At 42.6% G+C, this 26,527-nt stretch overlaps 2 protein-coding genes and 1 pseudogene across 2 annotated transcripts in view; 2 read left to right on the top strand and 1 right to left on the bottom strand.

The window, feature by feature from the left end:
* Nucleotides 1-26,527, top strand: part of LOC148000714 (disks large homolog 5-like) — a 122,379-nt gene that overhangs the window by 13,289 nt on the left and 82,563 nt on the right. The window lies entirely within an intron of this gene.
* LOC148000719 (disks large homolog 5-like) lies at nucleotides 3,181-6,882 on the top strand. The gene is made up of 4 exons (XM_087586966.1): nucleotides 3,181-3,346; nucleotides 4,097-4,256; nucleotides 5,615-5,746; nucleotides 6,189-6,882. Exons 1-4 carry the CDS (start codon nucleotides 3,256-3,258, stop codon nucleotides 6,388-6,390), a joined length of 585 nt encoding a protein of 194 aa, XP_087443092.1. The 5' UTR covers nucleotides 3,181-3,255; the 3' UTR covers nucleotides 6,391-6,882.
* On the bottom strand, nucleotides 17,330-17,629 carry LOC148000718 (small integral membrane protein 14 pseudogene; annotated as a pseudogene).

Genomic DNA, 26,527 nt, shown 5'->3' with positions numbered 1-26,527 from the left:
ACATACAATGAAGGCACATGGTCCACTAAGTTCATAGCAGCCGTAATCATAACAGCCAGAAGCTGGGAAAAACGCAGATGCCCTTCAACAGAGGAATGGATACAGAAAATGGGGCACATCTACACAGTGGAGTACTACTCAGCTATTAAGAACAATGACTTCATGGAAATTTTACGTCAATGGAAGGAACTAGAAAATATCATCCTGAGTGAGGAAACCCAATCACAAGAAAACACACATCGTATGCACTCACTGATAAGTGGACATTAGCACAAATCTCAGATTACCCAAGATGCAATCCACAGACCACATGAAGTTCAAGAAGGATGACCAAAGTGTGGAAGCTTCAGTCCTTCTCAGAAGGGGAAACAAAAATATTCACATGAGGAAGTATGGAGATGAAGTTTGGAGCAGAGACTGGAGGAAAGGCTACCCAGGGACTGCCCTAACTGGGGATCCAGTCTATATACATCCACCAGACCCAGACAATATTGGTGATGCCAAGAAGTGCGAGCTGACAGGAGCCTGATATAGCTGTCTTCTGAAAGGCACTGCCAGAGCATGACAAATACAGAGGCGGATGTTTGAAGTCAACCATTGAACTGAGAACAATGGAGGAGGCAGAGAAAGGATTGAAGGAGCTGAAAGGGTTAGCAACCCCATAACAACAATAATACCAACCAACTATAGCTCCAAGAGACTAAACCACCATTCAAATGGAACACATGGACAGACCCAGGGCTCCAGCAGCATATGTAGAAAAGGAGTGGCTTGTTGGGCTTCAATGAGAGAAGAAGCCCTTGTTCCTGCGAAGGCTCTATGCCCCAGTGTAGGAGAATGTCAGGGCAGGGTGGCAGGAAGGGTTGGGTGGGGGGGAGAACACCCTCAGAGAAACAGCGTGAGGGGGATGAGGTAGGGGGATATGGGTGTGAAACAGAGAAAGGCTATAACATTTGAATGTAACTAAGAACAAATAAAGAATAAAAAAATTTAAAAGGCATAACAAATGCAAAAGATTGGGGTGCCATTCCATACTCGTGATGTGTTTCTTCTGTGAGAGCATAGTGATTAACTCACTTCTCTATGACTGTCTTCTTATTTGAAAGTAAATAATGGGATCATCTGTGGAGTGGTTAGTAAGAATAAAAGCATTGCCTAACATGAATAGGTCCCTCCAGAGCGTGAGCTTAATATTCTAGGTATAGAGCAATTAGCTGGGGGGATTAAAAACAAAAAGCAAACAAAAAACAACATCAACGATTAAAATAAATTTTGAATGCTGGGATTAAGGCGTGTGCCAACAAACACAGGTCCTGTCACAATTCTAGCAGTCGCCAGCAGAGAGAGCTGTGAGGTAGTGTGTGCTTCTTCCTTTCCAAGATACCCCATGGCCTCAGGCCTGCATCCAGTGAGCTGGAACGTAGAGCAGCCTAGTTGAAACTCCTGATGTGTTGATTACCTGAGACCATATGAGTTAACTCTCTTCTTCATGCCTTTTTTTCTTATTTGAAAGTAAATAATGTGATCATGTGTGGTGTGGGTGGTAAGAGTAAAATCTTTAACATGAAGAATAGGGCCATGAAGAGTGTGGGTAACATTCTAGGTACAGAGCAAATAGAGGGAATTACCAAAGAAAACAATGGGAATTCTAACAACAATTGCAAAAAAAGAAGAGAAAAAAAGAGAAAAAAACCCTTATGGGTGATGGGATTAAAGGCATGTATCAACTCTGACCAGCATTGTAGGTATTTCCAATAAAATATTTAAAAAAACAAACAACCCTATTATTCTTTTAGCAATTGCAGCAGAGAAGACTGAGAGATCGTGTGCTGCTGCCGCCATGCCATGATCCTGTAACAACAACTGCCTTGGTGATAGGAGCCTGTATGCAGCAGGCCCATTGGTGGGCCTGTCATCTCAAAAACAGATGCTTCAGTCGTCTAAAAGATTGGACTCCAGTATACTTCAGGCCAGGAAAGAAGCCAGCCACCATGAGTGAAAGAACAAAGGAAAAATTACATTGGAAAAATGTGTGCCTTATTTGGAAGAAATGACCCTAAACTTTTGAGGCGTCCACCATCTCCACCCCTCTTTTTTGAGTTTTGCATAGCGATGTTGTCCAACTCCAGGTGGGATTCAGAGGCAGAGCCCTTCCCAGAGAAGACAGACGTGATTTTCACTCTTACGTCTGTGAGGTTAGGAGGCATCATAGCACAGATTGAGCGCACCTAGGAGAAGAACACAGAAGCCACAGATGACAATGCCAAACGGACTTTTCCCTGAACTTAGGGACCCACTAAAATTGAGGTTTAACCTGACCTCAGGCCATTCGACTCCCTCCCCATCCTGCTGATTCTTATATTTGCTAGGAGTAAAGTATCAAGGGGCAACCCCCGATATCCTCGTGCCTGGACTTGGAAATGAAGGAAGACAAATATTGGAGAAGTGATGGCTGTCGGGCTACAATGTAGGAACACGCAGTCCAGGTTGACCTTTGCTCACTGATGACCAAATTAATTGTCTGGCTATATTTGAGAAAGGGATGATGTCCAACTTAATATGTAAAAGAAGGGACAGAAATTTATGATTTTATATTTGCCCTGTAGTTAATCCCTCTATATTCCCAAGAAAAGGAAGTTTTTATTGCAAAAAGTAGGATTATAAACCATTGACTTTGTGAAATACATAGACGTTTATGTGGAAATAGTCCTGGCTATCAAGGAATGCCCAGTAAGCAAATATTATTCAGGTTTTATAAAATTAAAAGTATAGGAGAAATATATTGGCCTCTAGGAAACAGGGAAACTTTGGGAATTGGACTGTATGTATGTGCATTGTCTCAGGTGTAGATTTATTATTAAGAGAAATCTCCCTCATTTATGGTACCTAGGGATTTGGGTGCTAACAAAAATCTCTTCTCCAATTCAGGGTTGTAACCAACTCTCCCCATCAAAAGCATTGATGACATCCGATGAAGCAGAGAGAAATATCTAACTCTGGAGGAGAAGTTGCCAAAGGATATTCCCTGGGTCACAGGAGAGGCTGCAGAAAAGGGCCCCATAGAAATTGGTTGCTTTTGGGAGAGCTGGGTAGCAGGGAGCCATAGAACTTCCGAGTGACGTCATCAGTAATCTCTTCCTTGGACAATCTCTTGTATCTAAGAGAGCACTAGAATCTTCTGTGATGTCACCAGTGTTGTGGTGACACCAACTGCCTGTGGGGTTCCTTCAGTGCCTTTTGGGTTCACAAACAGGCATGTTTCACCAGCTGCTCAAGCTCGTTCAGAAGGAGAGGGGAGACCAAGGAGAGACCAGACCGAGGCAGAAGAATGCTGGCCTTCTGTATTGTAAGTACGGAAGAATGAAATCATTCTGGGGAAGGCACAGTGAGTACTGGGTAGAGTTGGGGAACTTCCTCCAGGAGGCAGGTTTGAGCTGAGCCTTTCAGGAGTCGGCTTTACAAGCAGAAGCCTTGGAATTTGTCAATGGCAGACCAAGAGTCAAGACTCCTGATGATTAATTTGACAGAGAGCCAGGAATTGGCAGGCCTGCAGTTTCTTTTCTATGAGCTTTTTAATTTCTACTGCCAAGGAATGCCAGGAGGAAGCCCTATGAGGATAACAATGTGCCCGTTCATGGTTGGGAGTTGAAGCACTTCATCCTCTAGATTCCTGTAGGTTACTAAGTCTGTGGTGACAACAACAAGGAAGGATGAACCCCCTAGTCATGAATTGAGGTCTCAGACACTTTAAGCTTGAACACACGATTAGGGTTTGATGGTGCTGTGAACCCCAGGATTTACCTGCTCCACGTCTGTTATCTGCTGACAATGTCCCTAATCTTTATGTCTCAGGTAGATTATATCTTTCAGTATGAGGGATCATGTAATAGTGAGTGAGGCTTATGTATGGCAATGGAGGTTGGGAAGAGGGAAATAGCTTAAGAGTCCACATTAAGGATAGCGTTTCTTCTCTTTCAGGGATTCAACAAGTCTCCAGCCTTTCCTCTTCCTCAACCTCCATTTTGAGACTCAGAATGGTCTTTTCTACCCATGGGCTATCAAATATGTACATTCACTTGTGTTTATCTATCTACAGGGTTTATTAGGAAGGCATCATCAGAAAATTTCATCAGTAACCATGAAAAGCCTATAAAGAATTTGGAGGAACTAAAACTTGAAATCCAGAAGTGTAAATCTGAGCGGGATGAACTTTCTCAAATCCTGGACCTTTATGTCAATGATGGTTTGAACTACAGGTAGTCATTATGCCCTGTAACCTACTGACTGTCTTGTGCTCTCTCTGCTAAGCCAAGAGACATCCAGAAAGTGTTTCACCTCTCATCCTGGACTTTAAGGAGCCTTGGCAGGTGCTGGCCTGTGAGAGAAGCTAGGTGCTGTGTGTTTAGGGTCAACCTCTCTTGTACTTGACCCTGAGCTCCTTGGAGTTGGATTGGATTTTTTCAGCAGCTGGAAGGACCTGGTCACACTTGCTGCATCTAAGTGTGTGAATGAAATGCCTGAATGTCATCACTCTTCCTCTGATTTTGGTCGTTATACACTGATTCTATGGCACCTCCACGATAAAGTTGGCATTCTAATTATGTTTGTATATGGGTTGGTATGAACGTATGGATGTGAAAGTATTTGTGTGTGTTTTACTCAGGATCAGGGAGTCTGGGACCTTTGATTGGGTCTGAGGATTTGTTTGATGAACAGTTTGCAGGTCATGATAGTGATGAGTCTGTGGAGGCCGTCATTGATCAACAGAGCACTTTGCTCCTTCTGTTTACCTTGCTGGCACATAGGACTCTCCTGAGGGGAGGAGGTGTTATGAATCCTCTTCCCTGCAAAAAGTAGTTATGGCCTCTGGTAGTCATGTAACAAGGATTGAGAATCCCTGCTTTCAAAACAAGAGAAATGTCATCACATCTTTCTGTTGGACCCAAGGCTATGGCACGGACTGGAGGAAACATCTCATACTTCTTACACAACTGTTCAATTCCTTTATGCTGACCTGGCCAGATCTTGAAGGTCGGCTCCCTCCATTTGGTCCCCTAGCTCTGCCGTCCAATGCCCAGGATAATGAGTTTAACCAGCACCAATAGGAAGGAGCAAGTTTGTGTTATATAAATGGGCTTAGGTAGTCCAGAGAACACTCTGATTTCATTTATTTATTTATTTATTTATTTATTTATTTTCCTGCTTTGAACTTTATTTTCTTTTTTTAATTATCCAAGGATGGTTTACTGTGACCTAGAAAACGTCACTGTGGGAATAAATTCTTGGCACTTGTTATTCCCAAACATGCAGCTCTCAGACTTTCCCCCCTCCTATACAGAGGGTCTTTATAGGACCATACTTCACCAGCCTTTTAAGGATTACTTATTTCAAAACAAATGCATGCTGATTTGCAGAGAAATATTTTCTATGGAAGAGTGATGGTTTGAGTCTCACTGTTGTGTTTTTGCTGTGGTCTTTGAGTTTTCCACTTTCTTCCCTAGCCCCATTCCTTGAATTTGAATTTTTTATTGACTATTTTTTATTTACACTTCATCTAATTGTGAAATCATGAGTTCAGACAGTTATTTGTTCCTTGGGCCATGTTCTAACACAGGCTGAGTGTTGAATTGCCAATGCTTAAATCCCAACATGAGATGAGAACGATGGATATGCATAAGATGACCAACTGGATAAGTGATGCCATGGAGAAGTACAAGGAGCTCACACAAGAGAACAATTCCTACCAGTGAGTCACTGACAGAAAGGAGACCCCAGCAGTAGGCGGGAAATACTTCTGTCCAGCTATGACTTTGAAAAAAGATCTGGGATCCATGAGAAACACATGGGAAGATTGTATAGCTGCTGAGTCTTCTATCAGCCCTCAGAGGGGATTGGCCCTCTACCTGCCAATGACTTTAGAATACCATGAACACATAAGCACCCATATGCACCATTTCCTCTACTTTGATGTATATATACCCTCTAGTGTCAGGATTTTCTGAAGTACTTTGATTCCCGTGGACTGCGGACTCGGGATTTGACCTGCCTCTAATTGGTGCAAACATGCAAACTGTGGCTCTAGTCTGGAGATGCCTGGGGATGGGGCCCTTGAAGGGATGATTGTACTTGCAGGAGTGGCAGGCAAATAGAAACTGCCTGGGATTTACCATTATTTGTTTTTGATTCAGCATCAGAAACTTCCACCTCCTGAATGAATGCAATGAATTGAAGAAGAATGTAAGGATTTTGATGAATGAGAACAGAAAACTGCTGGGGGAGCAGACTGAACTGCAAGCATCCTGTGAGGAGGGAAAGAGGTTCTGTGAGGAGGCCAGCAAGACCATCTACACCGCAGATATTGGATCCTTGTGTCCTGTTACATTTGAGTAAATTGAATGTATCCTTGTGAATCAAACAGTGATCTCGAACTCGTCACTCTTAAGAACCTTCTTTATTGAGGTGTGATGTAACCATCTGAAATCCCACAGCTCTCAGGCAGAGATGGATCTCTGCATTCTCACAGGGATTGGGCATCATAATTACTTCCCAGTCAGACTGAGATACAAAGACAATTGTACTTTCAGTGTAGATTGTGTGTCCAACTCTGAATACCAACTTCATGATGAAAAAATTATCAATGCTGTATCCTTATCAAATATTTAGTGACCACTAAAATATACTCTTTTGTGGATGAGAGTGTTGAACATATTAATGGAATATTCATCAGGTGTTCTGTAGTACCTCACAGGAAATAAAACAATATTATTATAGGGAGTATAGAAGCAGTCATGAAACAGAATTGCTTGCTTTTGGTTTCCTTCAAACATGATATCAATTGTAACTACACAGAGGAGATAATAAATTGCAAGACCTTTCAGGGGATAGGGTTTTTATGGTTGGTTGTTTTCTTGTTCTTCTTGATTAGGATGATGACTTTTGTTCTTGACAATGTACTATGTTCCATTTGGGATTTCAACTCAAGCAGAACACATAGATTACAATTCAGTTTCTAGATTTCTTTAAAAGCTGGACAAAATATCCAGGCAAAGATGCCCTATGAGTTTTCTCCTTTGTTTTTCCCTCCTTTGGGTGCTTTTGTTTTTGTTTGTTGTTGTCGTTGTTTTTATTTTATATTTATGAGTGTTTTGCCTTCTGTAGGTCTGTGCATGCTGTTGCCCAAAGGCCAGAATGGGTCACTGTGTTTCACCTGGAACTTAAGTGACAGAGGATTGTTAGGTGCCCTGCAGGTCTTTTGAGAAACAAATTCTCAAATGATGAGCCATCTCTCCAGCCCCTACTGTGAACTTTTGTCCTTCATCGTGTTCCTTACTAGTTGCAATGGATCATACCTGAATAAAGTGTTTCTTGAGATATGTAGGGACACATTTATGGGGTCTGCATGCTAATTATCTAGACTTCCAGGCATCTATGTGAAGTTTTAAGTTAGGGTTTCGCTGCTCTGAACAGATACCATGACTAAGACAAATGTTATAAAGGACAGCATTTAATTGGAGCTGGCTTAAAGGTTCAGATCTTCAGTTCTTTATCATCAAGGTGGGAGCCTGGCAGCATCTAAGCAGATATGGTGCCGTAGGAGCTGAGAGTTCTACATCTTCATCTGATGTTTGCTAGCAGAATCCTCAGTTTCAGGCAGCTCGGATGAGGGTCTTAAAGCCCAGACCCACAGCGAAACACCTGACCCAACAAGGAAATACCTACTCCAAAGAGCCGTACCGTATAATAGTACCACTCCCTGGGCCAAGCTTATACAAACCTGCACATTCCACTCTGAGGCCTCCAGAGGCTTCTTCAAACCTATGAGACTATGGGGGACACATAGTGGTGTTTCTGAGACTTCCTTTTTCAATTCAATTTATCTGATTCTCATAACCTTGGTCTCACGCAGAATCTTCAGACAAGTGCAAAAGGTAGCCACATTCTTTACCATAAAACCTCCCCAAAGAGTCTCTAGGCAAATATTGACATTCTTCACAGAAGGCTTGGGACAGAGTCACACGATTTAAACCACTTTCCGTAACAACGTCTTCCACATTTGTTCTAGGATGGCCCAGTAAGCCCTATTTACAGCATTCCCACAGCTTTCCAGATCCAAAGTCCCCATGAAAGAGTCAGAGATGGGGCCAAGCTGAGGCCAGTGGGAAAATTCCACCACCAACCTCTGAGCACAGAAGGACCCCTCCCTTCCAGGAGGAGTCGAGCTATTGTAGTTCCTGCAACAGCTGCAAACCAGACTGTTGAAAAAGCCTCCTGTGACTCCCCATCCGACTCCCTCAGAAGGTCCCAGAACAGCCCACTGACTGCAAGTCAATTTGGAGGTTGCCTCTCCCCACTGATAGTACCCTATATAGTTACCTTTGTCCAAATTCTGCCCCAATTGTTTGAATTCTACCCTAATTGCAAGTATATAGCTCCCTGGTAGACTCTGCTCAGGGACTTCTCTCTCTGAAATGGGATGACCCTGATATTTTGGAATGACTAAACTCTTGCCTTTACATAGATTTCCTCCTCTGTGAGTGACATTTCAGGTGGTTCAGGTAGTGGTTCAATTTGTACCTCACATTTTGTGTATTGGCCAGTAAACTCCCCTCTTGTGGGGGACCCACAGGAGAGTGGTGAATCGGGGAAGTGACAGCTTGAGCGATGTACCACAGTTGTCTATGTCTCCTCTATCTAGCTTCTTTGTGTTCTGCTTTTGGTCAGATTCATATGTGCAAGCTTAAGGAGGGCTCGGACAGCCTCAGTAACAGGACTTTGATCTGGCCAGTGGCTGGAGCAGATAGCCTGAGTTATCCTGTCCGTGGCATGGACAGGCTGGTCTGTGTACTTCAGCTGCGAAGGAGGACACTTTGTGTTAGTTGTTCTTTTGTTTTCTGTGTTCTTGGACTTGGACTGACGAAATTTTTTGACATGGGACAGGTTGTTAGGACTAAAGACCACTTAATATAACTTAGAGTGGCCTGCTTTTGATGTTAAATGGCCACAGGACCTCCCCAAGGTGTCACCAGTAGAGGATATAGTGTTTCAGAAGTTTTCCCTCCTCCTCCCTGCTAACACTTCTTTGTCAACGTGAACAAAATCTGAGTCCAGCCTAGCAGTTAGCTCCATCCTTGTTGACAGTGTTAGCTTTGGGGCTGGAGAGATGGCTCAGTGGTTAAGAACACTGACTGCTCTTCCAGATGTCCTGAGTTCAATACTCAGCAGTCATTTGGTGAGTTTCTTTTTCCCTCAGGACCAGCTCCAGGTTTTACATTTCTCACCGGTTTATCCCCTCTTCCCCTCTCCTTCTGCCTAGGGCAGACACAGTGCAGTCTGGCATCCAGGGTCCATGACAGGAGAGGCCCCAAGTGGTCATATGTATCCATTAACAGAGTTTGCAATTGACTCCTGCTCACATCTTTTGTTCAGTAAATGAATATCCTTCTTGCCAAGAGAAATGCATGCTCCCTGTCCGAGTAAATGTGGTCTCTGAGTTTTTAAGATGAAAAAGATTTATTTTATATAAAGAAAGGGGGTGCCTCTGGTAGGCTCATGTTGAGGCATCTCTTCCCCTGAGGGACCAGCCACCTGATGGCATAATGTAGAATAAACTGTATTCAGGACATGACACCAACTTTCCCGAAAAGTTCTTACAGGTTCTCTTCACCACAGACATAGGCCAAGAAACTGGCCCTTGGGCCCACAGGGAACCCACCCATATTGGTTATTTAATGGGTGTAAGGGTTAGGGATCTCCTCCAGATTTGCCACCAGGCTCTGCAAGCAGGTTTAAACAATAATTGGCCAGTGTTTAGATATGATATGAAATAAGAGAAAACAGAGAACTCTAGTACGGGATCCCTGGCTTTCAGCAATTAGTTAGTGCCGAATATTAGATAAAGTTACAGATACAAGCTAATAAAAGTTGCAGAGAGTATAGAAGAGTACAAATTAGACAAGAAGAATGAATTAGAGCCCCTCTAGCCAACAAAGCCCTGGATCCAGGAGAAAAGACTTCCACAGAAATGGCCAATGGATTATTTATCATAGAAACTGGACCCAGCGACAGCAGGATTGCCTGCTTATTATTGTTGCCACAGCACGGTTGGATAAAGATGCGGATAAGTTAACTTTGGGACTCATCACACACACACACACACACACACACACACACACACACAATCCTGATTGCTGTTCAGTAATGCCTACATGTTTCATTATCAAACTTTATTAATCTATCTTGGCTAACATATTTTCTAGCTACCTGTTTCCCCGAACCATGCAATTCTGCTGCCCAACTCTGATTTTGACTGTCCACTCCATCAAAGTGATTCTCCTCTGTCAGAGACAGAACAGATCTGGTTTATTAACAAAAGCAGCTTTACCCATGAGGGTCAGAGGAGAGCAGGGGCAGTAGTGACACTGGAAATGGAGGTAGTCTGGACTCAGTCTGTTCCTCCAGACACTTCAATTCAAAGGGCCAAGCTAATAACATTAACACAGGCCCTCATCATGGGAAAAGAAACCAATGGCTAGAGATAACAGATGGGCTAACAAGGCCGCTAAGGACATAGTCTTGAAGAAAACAGCATCTCTAGATTGGACACTGTTCTACCTGAACCACCTAGATCAACTGATACATGCAGAAAAAGAAATTAAATGGGATGGTGATGATTGAGTGAACGTAAGCTAATATTATCCATCTCTTTAACAAGAACTCTTCTCAGAAAGATCCACAGAGTCACTCACTTAGGAGTAAAACAAATGACAAACTTTAATGCTTATCAGCTGAGCAAATCTCCCAGTCACCCCAAATATCCAAACTCCTGACTGAGAGGTAAGAGCTTGGAGGCCTCTACTGGGAAAAATGATTTTATAGAGATTAAGGAAGAAAGACATGGCTCAAAATACCTGCTGGTTTTTGTGAACATTTCCTCCTGGATAGATGGATAGAGATACTAGAAGAGATTTTCCCAGGTTTGGAGTACCTAAGGTAATAGGACCAGATAAGGGCCTGCCTTCATATTTCAGAAATGTCAGGGACTAACTAAGATCTTGGAGACGAATTGGAAGCGTCATTATGCATATCATCCCCAGAGTTAAGGGCAGGTAGAAAGGATACATAGAACTCTAAATTAGACATTAACTAAATTAGCCTTAGAGACTGCTGGGACTGGATGACGCTCCTTCCCTTTGCCCTATACTAGATGTATATGGCATTCTAGCCCCCATTGTATCCAGCTTACAGTTGGCAGCGATTGAAGAACTGAAAAATGATAATTTAATATTTAAGGTCAGCGCTACCCAATAGGCTCATGACTATGTTTGCCCTAAATTGTGTGCCCTCAACGCCCTGGCAGTCCCCTACATTGGGGAAATGATCCTTCAGAGGGCCGTGAAGTTAGGGTTTTACTGCTGAGAACATATAGCAAACCAAAGTAAGTCTTATAAAGGACAACATTTAATTGCAGCTGGCTTACAGGTTCAGATGTTTAGTCCATTATCATTAAGGTGGGGGCGTGTCACCCTCTAAGCAGGTGTGGTGCAGCAGGAGTTGTGAGTTCTCCATCAGAAGGCTGCTAGCAGAATACTAACACTCAGGCCTTTCTCTGACCCCAGATATCTTAATCAAGCACTGGCTTTTGAAAATGCTAATACAGTAGAGAAACACTGTCTCAAAAACCAACCTACCAACCAAACCAACAAAGACAAATTAAAAACAGCAGCAACCGGGTTGGGGATTTAGCTCAGTGGTAGAGCCCTTGCTTAACAAGCTTAAGGCCCTGGATTTGGTCCTCAGCTCTGAAAAAAAAAAAAGACAAAATAAAAACAGGAGGAGCAGCAACAATAACAACAACAAACGAAAGAAAGAAAACACCAATGCATACTCTTATGTGACCTTACCTCCAAGTTATTTCTGAATTTTAAATTAAAATGCCTATAGTCAAAAGCTGTGCAGAATTAAGACAGATGTTCACTGGGGTTCCAGCTTGGGGGTGGGAGGAGACCATGACAGACAGGGGTAGAAAGAAGAACGTAAATAGAGGAGAAGCCACCATGAGGTAAGAATCTTTAAATAATGGCCGTGTGAGTGGGCTAATTGGAGTTTAAGGCATCCCAGACAAAACCATAGCAAATTATATAACGGAATTATTGGAAAAATATGCATAATAGTATAGAGGATAGCTATCTGCCCAGCTCTTGTGCTAATTAAGGATTATCATAGATATAAAGCTAGTGTGAATCTTTTATCCAGAAACTAACTGGGCAAAGGATGGGCAGAAATCCATGGTTGGGATCAAATACTTTCTACACACAAAACCAGATTCAGCACCTAGAATTACAATCTTCCCAACCCCAGATAACTACAGACCAGCATAGAAACACAACCAGTAACAGCCAGGGCATTCAAATCTCTATTAGAGCCCATCAACACTATGACAGAAGGCCCTGAATATGTCAACATGATTGAAGAACAAGAATAAAACAGACTGTAAAACAGCATTTGCACATATGGGAGAGGCCTTTAAAGAGAAAGTAAAGAAATGTGTGAAAACAATAACTGTGGAAGGAAATGAATAAAGAAATCCTAAACAGAGAGATGTGGATGAGTAAAATGTAGGAACTCAAATAGTCTCTCAGAGGCAGACCTTAATAACAGACTCCAACAGATGGAATAGAGAACCTCAGGCATTGAAGAGATGATAGAAGGAATGGATACGTAGATAGAGGAAATCTTAAATCCAAAGGGAGGAAAAGAGTGGAGGGGGAAAGGAATAAAGGAAAAGCAAAGGAAGAAAGGAAGGAAGGAAGGAAGTCAATCCTGGAAGAAAACATCCAAGAAATAGACAGGATTTTTCTGCAAAATAACAAATATAATAATGATAAACACAATAAAGTATATAGGAAGGATGAAAATAAACTTGGGTCAAAGGCAAATAAAACAGAAAACAAAAACAAAAACCAACCAACAAACAAACAAACAAAAATTCTCAACAAAATCATAAAAGAAAATGTCCTTAACTTAAACAAGAGACTCATCAAAGTAAAAGGAGCACACAGTATGAAATAGACTGGAGTGGAAAAGAAATTCCCCTGGGCATATATTTCCTAAGACAGTAACATGGAGAACAAATAAGTATAATAAAAGCTGCAAGGGAAAAAGTACTGGTAACATACAAAGTCAGTCCTCCTATGAGAATCACACATTACTTCTCGCTAGAGACTCTAAAAGCCAGAAGAGCCTGGATAGATGCACCGAAGACTAAGAGACCAGACTAATAAAGTTGGATTTTAGTTGACCCAAGGGCCTCTCTTCTTTTATCATATACAATATTATTAGATACTTCCTAAAATTGCCTTCAGAGCTTCCTTGAGGAAGCCTGAGGAGCTTAAGACCTCTGATAAAGTATTTTGTACACAAGAACCTGCTTCCTTTTTCCTTATTTCTACTACAGCAGGATGGAGGCAAAGTTTTTTGCAAACTACTTTTAATAAGTAGCCCACATCATAGGTAATGGAAGAGAAAAGTTATTAGGATATGGGGAAGAGGACCTGTTCAGCAATAGTTCTTCAGGAACGAGCTTGTTTTTCTTTGGCAGCAGTTCAGGACAACAGCAAGCAGCAAACCTGACTCCAGAGGGGATTTCACAGGGGAGGAAAGCAGGAGTGTGGTGGAAAAATTGTGGCAGCGGCTGTGCAGACTCAGGAGCTCCTGCTCAAGCTGCAACAAAGCACCCTGTGCTCTGAAGCACAGCAGCTTAGCCAGTTAGCTGGAGACCTGGCTCTCCCACTGCCTGCCTTACCTGGAATCCGCACAGGATACAAGAGGACAAACAACTGTGCCCAAGCTGAGCAAGCAGCACAAAAGCGCCTGTGAAGGACCCGCAGGCACCACCTTAGTCAGCTTCATCGGAGCAGAGAGTCTAAAGTGTTTTCCTCCTTCAAGCATGGCACCCCAGCCCATTTTCTTTCATTCCCCGCCTTTATTTTGATGGCTTCTACTTCCCTTCATAAGTTTGTCGTTTAGTTTCTTTTCTCTCTTTTTTGTTTCTTTGTTACTTTCTTTCTATCAACTAATATAAAGGACCAGCAATTTGATATTTCTAACCTAATATTTGTTGTGGTTTATGCCGTACATATTTGCACATTAAAATTTTTTTTCTTGCATTTGCCACACTTTAATCGGACTCATTAGCTTAGCTCAATTTCGGTTCTTGGGTTTTCTGAGGTAAGTGAATGTTGGGGTGACCTCATTCCCAACTCCTGATCCTTGTGCCTCTAAAGTCAAATGCTTATGAATTTTCAAAGTTTTCTTTGCCAGTGGATACGTGTGTGTCTGTGCATATATGTGCCACAATATTCAGTCCATGTTTGTACCATGGGTCCCAGGTATTGAACTCAGATAATCATACTAGTGTAGCAAGTTCTTTTACCTGCTAAGGACCTTGCTGCTATTGCACAAGTGTGTGTGTGTCTAATTTTCATATATGTATACACCATATATTGCGCCAATCTCTGCCTCTCAATACCATTGTCCTTCCTTTCCTCACCTCTTCTATCATTTCTTTTTATCCCTCTGGACAGTTTCTCTTTGTTCACATCAGTTTAAAATGTAGGAACACACACACACCGTTTGAAACCAAATTAAAATGAAAAAATAAAAACATGCAGTCTTTTTTATCAGTACTCCTTAGCAATAGCTTTTCTTTGATTTTTTATACATTTGATATATAATAATTAATGGGCAATCAGCTTGAAAATTTTCCTTAATGATTATATCCTTGGAATTTTCATAAATGTTTTATAAATGTTATTATACTATCTGCAGATAAAAATGTCAACTTTTAATTCCTACTAGTGACAGGCCTTAAATTATCACCTTCCTCCATTCTGACCACCGCAGTCTGCTGTCTATAAGGGTGATCACCACTTAGTGCTCAATGAAAGGGGAACAGAAGAGTGGACTTGTTCTGACCCCTTCTGGCCAGTAGCCCTTAGGTGTTTGTCCTGAAGAAATGAGGATATAGATTGCTAGGTATGGGGTGCCACCTTGTGGAAGTGAGAATTTAGTGCACCTGAGTGAGGTCTTCTCACAATTGCCTTGGCTGGAGGAGAGGTGAATCATCCCAGTCACAAGCACTCCTCTCTCAAAAGAAACCCAACCTCAGCTTCAAAGGAAACGGACACTTAATTTCCAGTGAGATTCGTGCACATCCCTCACTCTGGCATAAGTCCAAAGGACTTTCAGAAAAATGAAAGGGCACTTAGCGCCATTAGAAAATTCATGCCAGAGTCTTCTGTCTAGTCCAATGGAACAATGCCTCGAAATACCCAGCTACAAGTTGTTAATCTATACGCCATGCCGTGAACCATCTAAGGTGATAGCATATTCATAACGCCCTAGTAGGCACTTAATTGCTTTTTTGTGGATTTAGGACACAAAGAAGAAAGTGCCTTTCATGGTGGTGGTCCACTGTTAGTTCAAGAGTTCAAGCAGGAGGGCAGAGGCAGGGAGTAGAACATCCTTGTTTACATAGATAGTTCCATGCTAAATACAAACAAAAAGATCTTCGATTACAAAATACAAAACTCAAAATGAACATGTCATTGCAGATGTGTGTCCCTTCTGAGCGCATAGGTTAAGATCAAACTTTATCATGCCAAGAGAACACTCATGAGAAAATTACTGGAGACACCAGGCAGATTAGAATAGAAGTAATGGTTCTGGAGAGGTGGTTCCACAGTTAATACTGGCTACTGTTCCAGAGGTCGGAGTTCAATTCCCAGTAACCACACAGTGGCTCACAACCATCTATAGTGAGATCTGGCGCCCTCTTCTGGCCTGCAAGCATGCATGCAGGCAGAATGCGGTATATGTCATAAATCTTAAACAAACTAAAATAAAAGTAAATAGGTTTGGAAAGCTCTGTGTGTTTTATGTAAAAAGTGCAACTACATCTACTGCTATCCTGCATAGATATCCAGTGGCCTGCGGTGTCCTTCTATTTCTGATCGTTTACTCACCACTTCAATATCTGAGACCAGTGTCACTTATGATATACTTCATCTAAGTTATAATGCACCATTGTCACTCAAGCCTGGAAATATTAACCCTTTGAAGGAATGTATAAAGAGTTTTAGTCAGTATGTTGTCACAGGATCTGTCAGGGGTTGGAGAGATGGTTCAGAGATTAAGAGTACCAACTGCTCTCCCAGAGATCCTGAGTTCAAATCTCAACAACCACATGGCTACCTACAGCCATCTGCAATGGGACCTGACGCCCTCTTCTGGTGTGTTTGAAGATAGCTACAATATACTCACACAAGTAAAAAGTATGAAAAAAAAAAAAAGGAAAAACGGGACCTCTCAGTATAATCTGGCAGAACTAAACATCATGGACTTGCTGGGTGAAACAGGGTGGCCTTGATCCTACAGGAATCTACCTACTTCTTTATCCCAAGTACTGAAATTGGCACTTTGAGTCACTATGCCCAGTTGTGAAGAGTCCTTTCATGGTCGTGCTGAGCAACTTTGCTTATCATTTCCCAACAGCCACTTCTTTCTATGTAAATGAGACCATTTCTGTAGTGTCTGGTTTCAGGTGAATTCTGATTGGCTGTGTGATTCTGACATTTTTGTGGCTCCAGTTGACTAAAGAGGAACCCATCCATGGTTTTCTAGGTCTCTGAGTGTTTTACCTCTTTTAAAAATATTAATCAATCATGTTTATTTAAAGTATTACCATCAGAAATTTTTAATGGTAATTAAAAAAAATCAGTAAACAACCAAATCGATTTTCCTATTCTAGCCATATAAGCCAGCTGGACTTTGTAAGGAAAATGATCTAAAGTATCAGTGCCAAGGACTACAGAAAACTGCCACCCATAGGTAAACTGCCACAGTAAAGTGACTACGGCATGGCTCTGTCACTCATACCAGACAACCAGAATATACCTTATGAAAAGAATTAAAATCTATCCAAACCACTTAAAATACTTAAATGCAGAAACCTTAATTTTCCTTCAGTTGGGCCAGAAACCACCACAGACGCTATGGTCAGGGTTCCAGGGAGAACGAGTGGAAAGTTTAAGCTTAGGCCAACCAACACAGCCCTCGATTTTTCAAAGAAATCATTTACTGGGGTATACTGTAAACAAGGACTGTGGCAACACAGGAAACAAAGGCAGTTGGCAAGTGAAACTTCTAGAAGCTCATGAAAACAATACCATCCACACTGCAGACGGAAAAGGAGAGACAGGTAATGCCATGTTCTCTTCAGTCGTTCGGTCGTGCAGGGCATCAAACAATCGCTGTTTCCCACACCAGGATGTTAGCCCACAGGAGGGGCTGGCGGGACCTGTCCACTGTGAGGACTGGAGGGCTTTCCAGGAAGGCTGAAGCCTCTCAGGTTAGGAGGCCTCAGTAGAAAGAGGAGCACAGTGATCACCATCCAGGCCATCAAGATCACAGTGATGCTGATGCCACTGTCGCCTGAGGGCCCTGGCAATTCCCGAAGGCATTCTGTGTTGGTGCAATAGGACTGGGACTGCCGGAGCAGATTGATGAATTTTCTCATAGCGCGTTCATGAGAGCAAATACATTCACAGGGATCAAATCCCCCTTCAACCATGGTTGGTTACCAGCTTGTTTTTACTCAACTCTTTAAAGCCACCCATACAAGTGGTGGTGGGGACGGTGGTGGCCTGGAGTGTTCTGGATGCCCCTGTCGCTGCCACTGCTGCTGCTGGCTGCCACCCTCCTCCCCTCCAGATTAGATAGACCATGTCACTATTAGCCACTAGACCCAGATCTGTGTTTTGCCTTTTGTATGGGTGGATGCATCACGAGGTTGTCAAGTGTGGGCAGAATCTGGGAGACAGCTTTGCCTATCGAGGTTGGTGTTAGTCTTTGTATGGTTACCAGGGACCAATTCCAGATCCTCTGGAAGAACAATAAGTGATTTCAACTGCTGTGATATCTTCCCTGCCCCTTCCTCCATACCTTGATCTTTCTTTTTCTCCCCCCCCCACCCCCGGAGCTGGGGACCGAACCCAGGGCTTTGCGGTTGCCAGGCAACCGCTCTTCCACTGAGCTAAATCCCCAGCCCCATACTTTGATCTTTCTGTAGTCTCTCTGACTCCATCTGCCATAATGAACACTTCATCTCATAAAGCACGGTGGACAATAGCTACTGTGAAAAATACCATAAGTTGACAGAGCCTCCATTTTCACATAAATATATAAACACATAAATACACATACCTACCTAAAGAAACACAGAGACACACATAAACACACGCACAGAACACACAAAGACACACACAGCCCAAGTCATCATATTCTTTAGTAATTCTGTCCAGAGCAGAGCAGTTATAGATAGAAGAAAGTACAATTCCCAGCAATTTCAACTGAATATCATGTAATGCATATTTATGAAATACATATTTCACAGTATTTTAGGATTAGAGTACATTATACTATCTATCCTTTATTTTCAAAAGTATCGAAAGTTAGGAAGAGAATTCCAGCCTAGTATCAGACTTGTGTCCATCAGAGTCAGAACAGGTTGCTGTTTGAAACTTTCTTTTATTACAACTGTTTCCTAATGTCACATAGGAAAACCGGCTTCAGCCAGAAATGCCTTTAGCTACCACATGCATCTGAATCTCACCCTGGGAAAACCATGAGAAGCCATGAGAGAATGTGTGTGGCTCTTTGATGTCCAGCTTTCCTGTAGGTCTCTTCTGGCTTGCACGGACACCACTCCTTGATTCCTCCCTCTAAATGGCCGTGCAACCTTCTTGCCTTGCTCTGCTGCTGGTCACTGACAATTTGAGGAAGGTAAAAATTGCCTAGTGTGTTAGTGAAGCAGGCCTTTGAATGTCGCTCTGAGGGGTTTTGGGGAGAGAATCGACATAAAACTCACTCTGAATGGTGGTAACACCATAACTCACAGGCCAGGTGCCTGCACTAAATGGCACAGAGAGGAAGCTAAGAGCTAGAATTTCCCTATTTCTGCTCCCTGCTCCATCCACATGGAAAGAGTCTCATTCACATCCTGCCAGCCAGTCCACTTCTACCAACTGCACCTCTCACGGCTACACTCACCCCTTCTAGGATGGAGTCTGTGCTTCCCGACTCTGAGCCAATGGAACCCTCCTTTCTTAAAATGCTTCTGTGACAGAATGGGAAACAGGACCAGTGCAGTCACTGCTTCGTTCTGCCCTTTGCAGTCTCCTCCCGCCTGGTTCCCTCACAGCCTTTCCAGTCCAATGTGTCTCCAAGAAAACAGGCTAAAGATTTCACCTTAATTCTCCTTTGACTTGTCTCCGGTAAGAGCCTTTTGCTACATCAGCCCAGGTAGACAAGTGAAAGAGGAAAAAGAGAAGAGAAGACAGTAGATGGTCTAGGCAAGGGATAACTGAAGTTCTCCTTGTAACACAAGCTACTTCCCAAGATATTACCACTAATCCAGTTTCTGTGTCAATATGGCCCCCAAAATCTAATCACCTATCATTAGAGCACATTTGCTGACACACTTTTATTGCAGTTCAATTTCTATTGCATGCCTTTTGAAAACACATCTAGGGGCTGGGGATTTGGCTCAGTGGTAGAGCGCTTGCCTAGGAAGCGCAAGGCCCTGGGTTCGGTCCCCAGCTCCGAAAAAAAGAAAAGTAAAAAAAAAAAAAAAAGAAAGAAAAGAAAGAAAACACATCTAAAAGTGGGGTGGGCTTTTCCAGCTAGATTCATGACCTTTTCTCTCCCACTCAGCACCCATACTCAAATCACCTGCGGACATCTCGTTTCCTAAACACAGGTGTGGCTGTCTCTTTTACTTTTCCCCATGGGATAGTTTAGTTAGAATGATCTTACCGCACCAGCCCATCAATGACTGGCTTTCTAGCTTTAATGACTTAGGAAAATTTCTGTTTGTTGATAATGGAAATCGCCCACTGTATAAAGTCATTTGCTCCTGCTCTCAGAGGAAAAGAAAGAGAGAAAAGGTCTGCCTGCTGGGCATACTCAAGGTAGGTCAAGGCCTGTTGGCAGATTTTTCAGCCTGAGGTATGGAACCATAAGAGAAGGTGTACTTGAGGCTTAAATTTCTATTGACCTTGGTGGAAAAAAACGGAGAAGTTTGGGGAACGGGAACGAATGCATTGTTTATTTTAACAATTTGTTTCTGTTAGCTTGTGGTTATGCTTCCCACAGTACTACAGTAAAACAGGGCTTTGAGAAATATGCTTGTTGTTGCCTTGTACCCACCAGCATTCCTTTCATAACTGTGTCTTTCCTCTTCTTTTGGCCTTTCATATTCTGATCCTCATCTGCCCCTCAGAGGACCTTTCCACTTCCTACCACTCAGTCCACCAAAGTAGGGCCATGCCGTTTCAGGAAACTGGAATTTCTGAAAAGCCCATTGAATCTGGAAAGCAATATACCCCAGGATATGTCCTGTAGGTCAGAGTAAGATGTTGCAAAAAGAGGAAAACTGACTGACCTCCCACTTTGTGCTTTCAAAAAGAACAAATACTTCAAAAACTTAGTTTCTCCCTCCTCCCCATTACAGAATCTGATTTCAGCCCTGCACACTGTGCTCTCCTGGATCCATGGATGCTAAGCTGCAGGTTCTGGAGATGCCAACCCCTCAATGTCTGCTCAACTCAGTCCATTCATTCTCAGTTCCTGGAGTGATTGCGTCCACCGACCCATACGCCCATCGCCAATCGAGAGTATTCCACGCAGCAGATCGAGTTCCAGCAAGCAGAAGGAATCTTCACTCACAGAACACATTGCGGACCTTACCTGACACGCTGGACAGAACTAAGAGGTTAGTGAGAAACAAGTGTGTGTGAATACCATCCTATGTCGCCATCTTCTGGGCACATACAGAATTACATCCTATTACCTTACTTGGGAGTCCGAGGCTTCCTTCTACCCTCTCAAGTTCAAGTCACAGATGCAGATATTCACAGCCAACCACTGGACTAAGCCTGGGGACCACAATGAAAGAGTTAGGGGAAAGCCTGAAGGAGATGAAGGGTTTGGAACTCAATATGAAGAACAACAATATCAATTAACTGGAGCCTTCAGAGCTCCTCGGGACTAAACTACCAACTAAAGAGGATACATGGTCCTGGCCATGGCTCCTGATACATAAAGTGTAGAGCATGTGTAGCAACAACTGGCTCATCTGACATCTATGGGAAGGGAGACAACTGGCCCTGTAGAAACTTGATGTCCCAGAGAAGGGGGATGCTAGAGGGGTGAAGTGGAAGTGGATGGGTAGATGGAGGAGTGCCCTCTTAGAAACAAAGAGGACTGGGAGGGTATGGGGGTTCAAAGTGGAGAGATCAATGATGGGGATGACATTTGAAATGTAAACAAATAAAATGACTAGTGTATAATAGATGGTAACAGACGTCTCCATAAGGACTAGATATTCATTATCTGTAGCAGGTTCATTGAAAGTCAAACTCCATAATTGTTGTGACTTACTTATTATTGAAATTTCACATAGATGAACCCAAGCAACATTTTAACTTTTCTCCTTGAACCTATAATAAATCATTAGTTACCTTTATAAAACAATTTAAAAAGCAATTAGGGTTTCTACTCTCTTAGGCTTCGATACAGTGCCTCATTTTAGCTGTCCCTCTCTATGTTCCCTCCATTGCTGCCTCGCCCTGTCTCTTCACATTTCACATTCCTATCCCTGTCAGTGTCCCTCAGCCATCCATGAGTGAACTTGTACTTCCCTAAATGAGGACAGTCTGGCCCACGTCCCTAGACCCTCACACTAAACTGATCATACAGTCACACAGATTGAAGAATCAACAGCTAACATCCACATTTAAGTGAATATGTATCCCATTTGTCTTTTTCAGCCTGGATTACCGCATCCAGAATGACTTTTACTAGATCCATTCATTGTCCTGCATAGTGCATGCTTCCTTTTTGCCTTTTGTAATTGTTAAGCAGCAATGCAGTCTGTAAATGCACCACGTTTTCTTTATGCATTCATCCGTTAAGGGACAACTTAAATATTTCCAAATTCTAAGTATTACAAACGAGCTTCACTGAACATGGTTGAGCAAAGGTCTGTATTCTACGATGAACCAACATCTGGACATGAGACCTGGAGTTGTATCTTAAGGAACAACAATTTTCACCTTCCTGAAGAACCATCATACTGATCTCCGAAGTTGCTGTAGAAGTTTGCCTTTCCACCAGGAGAATATAAATGTTCCCCTTGCTCCATAACCCAGTCAGCTTGAGTTGTCACACGTGTTATTAACCTTAGTCATACTGACAAGTGTGAAAAGTGATTCAGAGTAATTTTGATTTGCATTTGTGTGATGTACAAGGATGACGAATATTTCTTATGAATTTCTCAGTCATTTGAGTTTCTTCTCTTATGAATGTTATGCTTAGATATGTAGCACATTTTAATTATTTTTCTTGATAGTGTTTTAGTTTTTCAAATATACTTTTATATTAGCCTGTTGGGCCCTACCTTGGGGTGTTTCCCTTCCCCCTCACCGAGCCTTTCAGTCTGCTATGGCAAGAAGTTGTTTACACCCTTGGCAGCTGCTCTCAGTCTCTGATTTGGGGCCAGGACCTTCCATGGCACCCATTCCCCTTACTGAGCCTTTCAGATTATTGTTGTTAAGAAGTTGTTTACGCCCCTGTATTGGGGTCGGGACTTGCCACGATGCAGATTTTTCCTGTTTTCCTATTTTCCTGGTTGGGAATTTTCACCTACTTTATTGTTTTTCCATGGCTTTTGCCTGTGGTATATAAGGAGATCTCAGTAAAGCGCGGACAGCCTTCTTTTAACACGAATGACCCGAGTGTGTGTTTCTTCTTAACTCTTACAGGCCTATGCCTGGTTCTGTGTTGTGACGACAGAGGTCCCACTGAGATCGGGAAAGAGGGGACAACGTGACTAGATCGTACCAGGAAGCCGGAAGGTGAAGAAGGAGGAGCGAATGGGGGAAAGTGGGCCAGGAAAGGCCTCAGAAAGCAGGTTTCAGAAGGACCACTAGAATTGAAAGCACGTGCAAAGAAAAATAAAGATTTGGGGTAGTGGTGAGTAAACCTTGTAAAAAGGGACAAGGTAACAATGGTAAAATGTTTCTGTGTATGTGTTCTTTTAGAGTTATGCTAAAATCTAGAGAAGCAAAGTCAATTCTCACAGATGATTTTAGTCTTTGGACCCTGATTAGGGACAGTTTACACCCTAGACAAGAGAGAAAGTGGTTTGAGAAAAACATTCCTCCCAGACTCTCCACAGATGCTTTGGAAAAAGAAGGAAAATGAGATTAAGCTTTTTAAGAGCTCTCCTAGGGACATCCTGCCTCCTTGCTGGCTGCTATTGGAGAAGTGTTTATTTCTGGTTCTGGGTCCTTTAGGATATCTGGGTCCCTTTGGTGGGACACCATATAGCTCCTTCCCTCTATGTCTATTGTCTGTCCTTGGTGCACTAAGCTGTCCATGTATGTCAATTTATGTCTGGGTTTTGCTTCTTGTTGCTTGAATATTTTGTTTCATGTTTAATAGAAAAAAATGGTGAAAACTTTAAATGCTGGTTGATTCCCCCCTTGATTTAGTTTTAAGTCCTTTCAAGAAAGGAACAAATAAATAAAAACAGTTTCAATTGACCTTTGGAGCCCTGCATCCTAGATAACTGGTTGTGTCTGGTGTTAACTGTCATGTGTGTCTCTGACTGGATCCGGCCTCAATGGAGGAATGTAGCTAGGAACCAAGGTCTGTCCACTGGGGAAGCTCCAAAGGGGGCTGGCTAAATGTCTACACTAGCTGCCCTTAAAGGTGCCAGCAGCTTCAAAGCTTCTATGGTAAGGGAGCTGATGTCTGATTCTCTTAGAGAAATCTGTGACTGTGATTATTGGAATCAACAGGTAACAAGGTGCTTCTTTTAAAATGACAGCTAAAAAAGTAAGAATGGTGTTTGATCTAAATACTAAAGATATGTGCACTCACTTCATTTTTTTTTGGTTTTAAATGTATAATACGCTTTACATGTCTTGGCTACAGGTGACTGGCTTTTATGTTATTTTGTAAGGTTGAAAATTTGTAACATTGGTCATAGAAAGTTGGCTTTAAAAAGGAGTCATTCTAGACAACATGTGGCATGAGCCAACCCAGGGGAACAGGTCTAGATTGGGATAATATTTTAATATAACTCTTATCATGGAAACCGGACTTATAAAAGAATTTAAGGCAATGTCTCTTTGGTGAGGTATTAGAGCCTGCACCATCGTTCCTTCATATGCAAAGCTTGGCCGTCATACTTTATAGCACGAGGAATGGACTTGGTGTTTTGGAGAGACAGGATTTTGGAGGATAGATAGTTTGGTGGAGGGTGCGCTTTGCTTTCCAAAGTTATGGCTGTGCTCTGGGGTTAGGAGGGAAACTTGAAGATTGTGGCTAATGATTGCCAGTGTTACATTGACTACAGTTTACAGTCTGATCCCAGACAGACTCAGGATTCTAACTCACACATATTTGTGCTTAAGAAAAAGTCAAACAGGTGGAGACTGTGACAAGGGTTGATGAGGCTATGGAACTTATAAGAGCATTATAGCCCGGTTGCTTACTCCAACTACTATTTCAAGAAATACATATAGAATTATTATAGGTTTAAGAGATTGTTTTTATGCTGTTTCTTGCACTCTTGGGTTGTTGTGAAATATTTCACTTCTTGTGTTTCCTTGGGTTTTGTTTGACTTGACCATATATTTGTATGCTTTTTCACAGAAAAATGTGTTCATTTTTATTTATTTTGGTGAATTGTTCTTGGCTGACTTTTGTCTGTGGTTCCTCTGAATGCAGTTCCCTCGGTAGCCAGAGGAGGGAACCAGACACCGAGTTATAAATGATGGTTAAGCACCCTGTAGGTCCTCTGAGTGAAGACAGCAGGTTGCCCAGGTGTGCACCATGATGTGCTACAGCTTCTCTGCTTCCTCCTGCTCTTCCTTGGCCAGCAGCACTTATGCATTCTGCCCCTCCATGGCTCTCGGTTGGGTCTCAGTTCCCTCACTTTTGGGGATTTTAACTTTAAGAATGGACATAAAGTTTACAATTTGATGTTTGCCCTATACCTGAGAACCTATGTTGCCAGGAAAAGGGAGTTTCCATTGCACAAAATGGGATGGTAAGACAGAGATTTCAGGAAAGAACATGGGTGGATATATTGAAACCAGGACCCCTCTCAAGGCACAGTCCATGAAACAATGTACTCCAACTTGCATATATTTAAAGGTGTAGGAAAAAAATATTGGCCTCTAGGGAACAGTAAAACTGTGGAAATTGGACTATATGTCACATGCATGGACCCTGGGTTTATACATTTCAGGAAGAAGAATATCCATCATCCATGGTCTTTAGATCTTTGGCTGTTAACAAAGATGTTCTATCCATTTCAAGGCCTGATACAACTCTCCCTGTCCTCAGCAACTGAGTTGTAATGAAGGAGTGAGAACTCTGAAGCTCTGGAAGGAGAGTGAGCGAATGGGTGTTCCTGGCTCAAAAGTGAGTCTCTGGAAAAGCCACTGCAGAAACTGGTCAGTCTGGGTGGAGGTAGTTAGCAAGTAAGCTATGGCATTTCCCAGTGACATCACTGGTTGTGTCTTCCCTGGAAATTCTCTTGTATCCAGGAGACACTAGAATGTTCTAAAATTTGCCTCCCTATCCCCTCCTGTGGATATTTTTGTTCCCCCTTTAAAGAAGGAGTGAAGCCTCCTTCTTTAAAAGGGGAAAAAGAATACCCTTGGCAGGGAAGAGAGAGGCAAAGATTAAAACAGAGACTGAAGGAACACCCATTCAGAGCCTGCCCCACATGTGGCCCATATATATATACAGCCACCCAATTAGACAAGATGGATGAAGCAAAGAAGTGCAGACCGACAGGAGCCAGATGTAGATCGCTCCTGAGAGACACAGCCAGAATATAGCAAATACAGAGGCGAATGCCAGCAGCAAACCACTGAACTGAGAATAGGACCCACGTTGAAGGAATCAGAGAAAGAACTGGAAGAGCTTGAAGGGGCTCGAGACCCCATATGTACAACAATGTCAAGCAACCAGAGCTTCCAGGGACTAAGCCACTACCTAAAGAGTATACATGGACTGACCCTGGACTCTGACCTCATAGGTAGCAATGAATATCCTAGTAAGAGCACCAGTGGAAGGGGAAGCCCTGGGTCCTGCTAAGACTGAACCCCCAGTGAACTAGACTGTTGGGGTGAGGGCGGCAATGGGGGGAGGGTTGGGAGGGGAACACCCATAAGGAAGGGGAGGGGGGAGGGGGATGTTTGCCCGGAAACTGGGAAAGGGAATAACACTCGAAATGTATATAAGAAATACTCAAGTTAATAAAAAAAAAAGGAGTGAAGCATCCACATTTTCGTTATCCTTCTTGAGTTTTATGTGGTTTGTGCCTTAGATCTTGTGTATTTCGAGTATAACCAAGAGGTGAAGATGCAAAAGAATCAAATGGATAGCT

The sequence above is a fragment of the Rattus norvegicus genome, chromosome 15 (genome assembly GCF_021556685.1).
Source record: "Rattus norvegicus strain SHRSP/BbbUtx chromosome 15, alternate assembly SHRSP_T2T, whole genome shotgun sequence".
Classification (NCBI taxonomy): Eukaryota; Metazoa; Chordata; class Mammalia; order Rodentia; family Muridae; genus Rattus; species Rattus norvegicus.
The sequence above is the reverse complement of the archived record's forward strand: the minus strand, read 5'-3'. Positions and strand labels throughout refer to the sequence as shown.

What these genes read in the sequence shown, in the direction of transcription:
- LOC148000719 (XM_087586966.1), top strand. Translation starts at nt 3,256, where the DNA reads ATGTTTCACCAGCTGCTCAAGCTCGTTCAGAAGGAGAGGGGAGACCAA. An exon ending in GAATGCTGGCCTTCTGTATT is followed by an intron (nt 3,347 to 4,096) that starts GTAAGTACGGAA and finishes ATCTATCTACAG; the next exon opens with GGTTTATTAGGAAGGCATCA. An exon ending in AATGATGGTTTGAACTACAG is followed by an intron (nt 4,257 to 5,614) that starts GTAGTCATTATG and finishes GTTCTAACACAG; the next exon opens with GCTGAGTGTTGAATTGCCAA.